Source organism: Chrysochloris asiatica, unplaced genomic scaffold (genome assembly GCF_000296735.1).
Source record: "Chrysochloris asiatica unplaced genomic scaffold, ChrAsi1.0 scaffold00049, whole genome shotgun sequence".
NCBI classification, from domain to species: Eukaryota; Metazoa; Chordata; class Mammalia; order Afrosoricida; family Chrysochloridae; genus Chrysochloris; species Chrysochloris asiatica.
In genome coordinates, this window is record NW_006408567.1 from 3,596,876 (window position 1) to 3,605,244 (window position 8,369).

The 8,369-nt window shown below is 38.1% G+C and overlaps 1 protein-coding gene across 1 annotated transcript in view; it reads right to left on the reverse strand.

Annotated features, from left to right (window-relative positions):
- Positions 1–8,369, reverse strand: part of GRIK1 (glutamate receptor, ionotropic, kainate 1) — an 828,690-nt gene that overhangs the window by 208,759 nt on the left and 611,562 nt on the right. Inside the window, exons 5-6 of the mRNA XM_006862518.1 lie at positions 6,819–6,872; positions 3,020–3,193 (exon numbers count right to left, since the gene is read on the reverse strand). Of these exons, the coding sequence (XP_006862580.1) occupies positions 3,020–3,193; positions 6,819–6,872 (228 nt within the window). The remainder of the gene's footprint in view (positions 1–3,019; positions 3,194–6,818; positions 6,873–8,369) is intronic.

The following is an 8,369-nucleotide window of genomic DNA, read 5'->3' on the forward strand; positions in this document are numbered from 1 at the left end:
GCTGATGAAAGGAAATGCGGATAGGTCTCTTGTGATACAATAGTGAATAATTGTTATCAGGACTGATTGTGAGGGTTGAAAATGTAAAGGTAGACGTTTTGTAGCAGGGAGGGGAGTGATTAACTTTTCAGTCTAGGAGCAGAGGTCCCTGGAACCATCAAGGGAGAACAGCAGTGAGCGGGACCTTACCAAGAGAAGCAGTGAGGCCAGAGATGGAGGCAGAGAGGATAACGTGGAAAGATGAAGCAGCTGGGGACTTTAGACCCAGAGAGGGAGCGGGGCTGTGTGCTGGTGACCAGGGAGCAGGCGGCTTGCAGGTTATACCCTTTGGTTGGTTGATGATGCAGGGAAGGGATTGTAACCATGGCAATGAAAAGATATACGATAAGATGAATATAAAACTAATGTTCTCCCATGTAAACTATCACATAATTCACAATAAAACATAAAAGAAAAAAATAAAGAAAGGTCAGTATTATGCTTGACTTGATCAATTTCAAAGCCATATCAGCATGTCTATCAGGTCTAACTTCTAGTGGACTCAGAATTCTATTACTTTATTTGACTAGTACTGGACATATCAGGTATAGCTATTCCTCCAGTTTTTACAGGACCCTGGTGAGCCATCTTCTTCTGGTGTTATTCATCCCCATTTCCTATTTTATAGTTTCTAATAACAGTAACCGCAATAATAACAAAGCCCTGAAACTCCTTTCTTAGATGAGATGGCAGTGATAAACTCTGAGCAGAACAGACTCTCTCCCATTCACTGAGACTTGGTTCTCCCAGAATCTTGCCCCCTGGACCACCTTTTGCTCAGGGTATGACATCAGCTCCAGGAGAGCAGCTGTGTCTCATGCCCCAACTGATTTGGTGTGAATTACAGGGCTTCATCTTTCCTGTTCATCGTATTCTTAATCTTAGTTGATATGTATAAGCTGCCCTGTCAGTGCAGTATAATTGAACACAACAGATGCTTTTTGAGTAAATTAAGCCATACTTGAATTGAATATTTAATGTTTGGCACAAGTCCACAATCTGTGCTAACTTTGCTTCAAACTGAAACAGTCTTAGTGAACACCCTGAGCTCAAATAAAAATTATCTGAGATCTTATCCTATGCTAGATATCTTGCTGGGAGGCAGGGAGGTGGCCACATTTTGAATCATATTTGTGCTCGCTGGAATTATACATCCAAGAGCTAACATATTAGCTTTTCTATATATCTATCTATCTTTCTCTCTCCCTCTCTATTTTTCTTTATCTCTGGCTTCCCCACTTGCATTTCAGAAGACTAGTATTTCCCTGGATAGTCTGTATTTGCTTTTATTCAAAGCAATATTTCAAATTATACCAAGGCTCATTCGTACCAAAATGTTTTCTATCATTATCTCTCAGATCACCTTGGATGAGTTTTAAGAGTTATTTCAGGTTTGAAAAACAGACAAGGACTTTAAACACGGAATATCCAGACCATCTAATTCATTCATTTTTTTTTTTTTTTTCATTTGCTTCTCATAAAACAAAAATAAAAAAACACAGTGGAAAAAGAAAAGAACTCCCAAGTTCATTTCTCTGGGAGACGATGCCTTTCAGTTATCGGTAAATTGCATCTTAAAAGTAACAGTGCTTCTCCCAATGATGGGAACAGAAAATGAAATACTATGCCAATTTAAAATGCTATTACCTGCCTGCAGTCCCAGTATCTTTCCTTTTAGATGACACTGTTTCTACATAGAACGTTTGTTTTTGTGTTTTTATTTTTTTCTTTTCCTGCTATTTTCTTGATCACACAGAAAAGCTTCATTACAGAAATAAAGGAGGGTAGGTGCACTTGACAAAAAAAAAGACAAATGATGTTAGCAAGAAGCTCTCTGAAGAGGCAGTTTTCAATTTATCTGCTCAGCTGAGTGAGTACCTCTGACTTTTCTCGAGGGACAGGCTTGGCATCCTATCCCAGGACAACATATGGCTTGTGTTAAGTGCTGTCAGTGTCTGCAGAGGTATGTTTTTACCTGTGACATGGAAACTGAGAACACATGAGTCTATGTAAATCTGGCATTTTTCTAAGTGTGCTTTGCTTGCTGAGATGTGATAGCAATAAGGCCAACAAACATGCTCTGCATCACTTTCACAGGCAGGCTATTACTGCTCTCCCTTCCCAAGGCCACATTCTAAAGGTGAAAACTCTCTTTTCTCACCCTTGTTTTGGTTCCTACTTTGTCTTCATTTGGCTGATGGTGCTGTCTTCTCTTTTTAACGCCTTTATTTGAGTCAAATCCAGTTAGGAGACTTAAAATAGCATTTTTTTTTTTTTTTATAGTAGCTAGGCACAAGCTTTAATATTATCTAAAATACTTACACCTTCTTCTCTCATGCAAGTCAAGGCATGGTGTAGCACTTTTTTCCTCACACCATAGAAGTGATATGAGATTCTTAACCCAATCTCTAAGGATTTAGAACATTATTCATATTGATGTTATTTAAAAATTACTCACTGTCAAGTCAATCACAAAAAGACAAGTATCATATGATCCCACTCATGAAATATCTGGACTAGGCAAGTCTGTAGAGACCAAAGTTTATTAGTGTTTAGCATGTGTGAAAGCAGTCTCTGAATAGTACAAACGGTTAATACACTTGACTGCAAACCAAAAGGCTAGAGGTTGGAGATCACCCAGAGGTGCCTTAGATTAAAGGTTTGGCATTAATCAGTCTTGAAATCCTATAGCGCACAGTTCTACTGTGACACACATGAGGTCACCATGTGTTGGGGCCAGCTTTATGGCAGCTCACAACAACAATCAGGGGCAAGAGACAGGGAAAGAGGGAATCATGGTTGAGAAAGCATTGTGTATCTGTTTATGAGAATGGAAGACTTGGCAATGGATGATTGAACAACAAGATTAATGCAATTGGTATTACTGAATTGTACATTATAAAAAATGTTGTATTGGCTAATGTTATATTACATATATTTCAACAATAATAAAAAGTAAAAGAAAAGAAAAACTACTTACTGTCATCATGCCATCCAGAAGCCCAGTCTCAGGCCTGGGTGGAGCCTGCAATCTCTCCATGGACCACTTTTCAATAACTGATGACACTTGAGGGTTGTCAATATTAAGCAGTCGAAATCCAGTCATATTTACACCACTGTACCTATAGAGTTCTAGATCTAAAGCAAATAAGTCCTGTGCAGCATTACAAAGAATAAAAGCAGAAAAGAGTTAACATTTTCAATGTTCTTTATGTGCAAGAGAATTAATGATGTAGAAGCGACAAATAATTAAGACAAAAATGGCATCCATTATTATACTGTTTCTATAAAAGAACATTTCCCACTGCTTTTCATTCACATGGTGCCAGAGAAACTCTAAATGCTAAATGTAGGCATAGCAGCTTTCATTTCACAACCCCCCCCTTTTTTTGTGCAGTATTAGAATTTTGATAAACCAAGAAGAAAAATCTGGAGACAATATGTATGCCCTTTGACACAGGATATGACATCTGAGAAGCTAGAATATTCTCTTCCTAGTCATGGTGGAATTGGAGTGGATCTTTGTATTCATTTGGCTCCATAGTTTTACTGTATAGATGAAAATAAATGAGATGATGTGTGATGATGTGGCTGGTCCAAGGATGCACAAACTCCTCAGTGGCAGGGCACCTCTCCCCATCACATCTGACTGCTCAGACTGTTATGGGTCTTACCAAGGAATTGAAATTTGGAAATTGCATATGCATTTTATAGGAAGAACATTCCCTTTTCCAGCAGGGAAAAAATACTTATCCTTTGGCTCACTGAAAATAACTCATGTCCCCTTATACTGAAGACATGCAGGATGCCCATGGATATGTGCTTAGAATGAGAAACAAAGGGTTCTCTTTGGAGAATATACTGGAGCATATGGTTGTGTGGGCGTGAGTGTCTTAACAATAGAACTCATTCCCTTTCAGACAGTGTTTTAGGGAAAAAAAGTTAAATACATCCCAGTGTTCTTCATTACAGAAGAGGCTTCGTGTAAATTCAAAGTTTATAAGTTGAGTCGCATTTCTTTCTTATATTAAAAAAGGCTAGACTTTAAAACACATCATTAAAAATAAATCATATAGAAAAGTAAACCAATTTTTTTAAAGAATAGTTAGCTGGGAGAAAAAGATTTCATAAAAATTTCCTAATATAACTGCGTCGTGAAAAGTACTATGCGAGATAGTGTGAGATCAGTGATCGCAATAGTTACTAAACAGAAGGAGCTTCCGAAACACTCCAGGACTTGTACTCCTGTCTGCAGCAGACTCACACAAAATTGTTCTTTTGGATAACTCTTTTCTACATTGTTACATTTTCTCAAAATCATTTAGCTTTGGATTCGGCTGCAGAACAAAAGAGCACAGCTCTGTACTGCTAGGTAGTTCAGTGTCAGAAAAGTCATGCTGCCTTCCAAAATTTTGTATTTATATTTCCCTTGCATAGAGCAACTACTTTTTTTTTTTCCTTTAAGTTGTGTTAATACTCATGGTCAAGAGTGGTAGGAATAGAGAAGAAATATAAAGTAAAGCAGGGCAGAATTAAGGTAAAATAAAAGGTATAGGCATAAGTAAGCAATTTAAAGAATAAGATTTGCTTTAAAAAATTTTATGTTAGTGCATTTATTCAATAGAAGGAAAGTTACTCAAGCTATAGGAGAATAGGCAGATCCTTCTTGAATGCATATTGAGTCCCCTGTTGATTCAATATTGTATGAATCACTGTGTTCAAATGAATAAATTAAGCATGTGCAAAATTAGATTGACCTACAATTGGTAATGTGCATGCAAAATGTGAAAAGTCCAAGGTGTGATCTGTAATATTTCATTTCGAATGATGATTGAAGCAAAAGTGTGAGGGATAAAATGAAATGAAGTTCAGCAACTTGATCATACCACCTAGGTTTTCATTGAAGGCCAGCCTTCATAGGTTCCATTGTTTATACTTGTCTCAAATCTTTTCAAAACCAACTATTCATAGTGTATAAGGATTCCTTGGGTGGTGCAAACAGTTAAACACTTAACTACAGGTCAAAATTTTGTGATTCTAACCTACCCAGAAATGATTCAGAAGAAAGGCCTGGTGATATGGCTCTGAAAACCCTTTGGGGGCACTTCTACTCTATATACATGGTGGGTCAACAGTTGGAATGTGCTTCATTGCAATTAACAACAACAAGGGTATTTATATCCAGGGCTGGTAGAAAGTTCTGGGTCAGATGGTCAAATCACTGTGTGCAGTAATACCCAGGTGTTTCTGGTGACTGAGGAGGGGACATATAGAGACCAGAGTGAGGCATTCTGCTCTTTACTGTTCTCAAGTTTCTCTGGCTTGTTTTCACAAAGGACCTGATCAGAACATCAGGAAATCAAGACAGGGTAGGAAAGCACTGAAACCCTAGCTCAGAAATGTCCATCCTGTACCCTCACTCTTCCGACTATGCTCATTAGTAGTAACAATTTTGGCAACTGCCTCAAAGCGTTTTCCTTTGATGTCCTGCACCTTCCAAACTTGTAGATACGTTAGTAGGGATGCAATTTATTACTCGTAGTGGTTATGAATTGGGCTGCGAACCGCAAGTTCAGCAGTTTGAAACTACCAGCTTGTCCGTGGGAGAAAGATGAGGCTTTCTGCTCTGGTTAAGATTTGCAGCCTCGGAAACCCTATTACAGTGTTGCCATGAGTCAGAACCGAGTCCCCAGCACATAACCACCAACCACCATAAATAGTATGACAGCTGCCTGTTCATTGTTTGAAATTCTTTGACTTCCCTACTCAGCTACGTTTTATTTAGTAAAACAGTCGTCTTACTGAATTCCCTGGAATTCAGGTAGATTTCTGTTGACACACCTTTAGGATTACAAAAAAAAAAAAGATTGGATCTGTATTTTCTTCTCCTGTAAGAAAGTGTGTGTTTTGTGTGTGAGCCTATCAGAGGAGAGTGACTAATCTCAGAAACTGTTTACATCAGAGTTATCATATCATTTTAATGTGTTATATGCCCAAAATATTTTCCTTTATTTTGATAATCTTTCCCCATGTAAGAGATTGTGGAGTCCCTGAGTGGTACAAATAGCTTGATTGCTAATTGAAAAATGTGTGGTTCAAACACACCCAGAGATTCTTTGGGAAAAAAGACCTGGCTATTTGCTTCTGAAATGACAGAGCCATAAAAACTTTTGAAGCAAGGTTCTACTCTGTCACACACGGGTTGCCATGAGTTAGAATTGACTCCAAGGCAAATTTCTTTTCTTGTTGTTTTGTTTTTTATTATTTCTTTTGGATTTCTACTACACCATGGTTTTTCTTAATGGTGCAAAATATTTAATACACAGAGCATTTCCTAAGCTCCTGTCTTGATATCTTCCAAATACGTAGCAGATGATCCCTATAACCTAGCTATCTACTGGATGCAGGTGGTTGAACAGCATCAGATCAAAGAATGTACAGTCACACTTCAGTTTGCCTTCTGATGTATATGGGAATTCTAGATGATGCTTTTTTATGAATAGCTTGCACTTTGACAATTTCTATTTAATGGAATTTAATGAAATTTTCATTTTAATCCTTTTACGGATGCACACACATTCCTGCTACTTAAAAAAAAAAAGATAAAGTAGGGGGAAAATCCCTGTGGATCAGCATAACTGGATTTAGAAAATTCTTAGGAAAGTAAGGTGAATTTCCATGACAATATTCTGCCTTTGACATTGGTGAAGTTAACTTTAAAATTACTGTGATGAGATAGTTCCTATCATTTAGAATACATTTCTACTGGAAGCTCTTACCAGGGTTGTGAAAAAGTAGTGATAATACTCAGTCATCATGCCCATGGACAAAATCTGCAAAAGAAAAATAAGAGAAAAGAATGAGAACAAGAATTGTAATCGTAGATTGATGATTAGTAGGTAATTACCTGAGAGCACAGAAGAGGAAGGAAGCTTGGAAATTCAGACTCAGCTCATCAGAAGTTGCATTACTACTGTCAACTGCCTTGAAGTTACACTGATTCACAGTGACTCCATGCACACTTCTTCTGAAACAATGTGCAAACCTTCACTGACAGGTGGGTGATGGCTATGCTTGAGGTGTATTGACTTGGAATTGGACCCTGTTCTCCCTCATGGAAGGAGCTCTGGTAGCATAGTGGTTACAAATCGGGCTGTGGACCACAAGGTAAACAGTTTGAAACTACCAGCTGATCCACAGGAGAAAGAGGAGGCTTTCTGCTCCCATAAAGATTTACAGCCTCTGAAACCCTGTACAGGGTCGCTATGAGTCAGAATCAACTCCATGGCACATAACCACCACCACCACACTAACCATCTCCCTCATAGAAGCAGGATGGCCACACTTAGTCTCTCATACTTCAGACATACTATCAGGAGGAACCAGTCCGTGGAGAAGGACAGCATGCTTATTAAAGTGAAGGGCCAGTGAAAAAGAGGAAGGCCCCCAATGAGATGGATTGGCACAGTACAAGAGCAATGGTATCAAGCCTAACAATGATTCTGAGGATAGAGCAAGACAGAGCAGTGTTTTGTTCTGTTGTGTGTAGAGGGTCATTGTGAATTGGAATTGACTCAATGGCATCTAACAAAAACAACAACAGCTTCCTCATGGAAGGTGATGCATCTATTCCTTACTTATCTCATTATATAGAAGTTTACATTTATATCAATAGCTAAAAAACACAAACTACTTCCCAACTATTTTGCATATTAATGATGTATACCTGGTAGTAACAAACTCTAAGTTGTAAAGGAAGAATAATATTGCTGGATATGGTGGTTAAAGTTGTACGTCTACTTGGCTGGGTCATCATTCACAGTGGCTTGGCAGTTATATAATCATGAAATTTGACTGTTGTTAAATAATGTAGTAATTTTCCATCTTGTGATCTGATGTGATCATCCTCCCTTTTTGCATAATGTCAGTTTTTACCTGATACCAGATCTGTGGAACCTAACAATGTTAATAAATGAGGATGGGGGTAATTCTACCATAGAAATACCACTGCAGGTGTAGATGTTATTAATCCGTGAGTCTACTTTGGATTCTGGAAAAGAGTGTTAGCTGAGAACAAAATGTTGCGCTTGTTTTGGAGATAAGATACTCCTGCTAAATCTTCTAAATTCAGTGTATATTTCCTTGGACAAGCTGTCAAATGAACTACTTTGGGACTATTTTTTAGATTTTGTGTATAAATGAAAGAACAAGAGTCAGAAATCAAATCTCCAAGGCAGCTTTTTCCCACAATTCTGACAAGGCTGGATGCAAATGAGAATAATGCCCCATGGAAAGTATTGATTTTGATTGATTGTGAAGTGCCGTCGAGT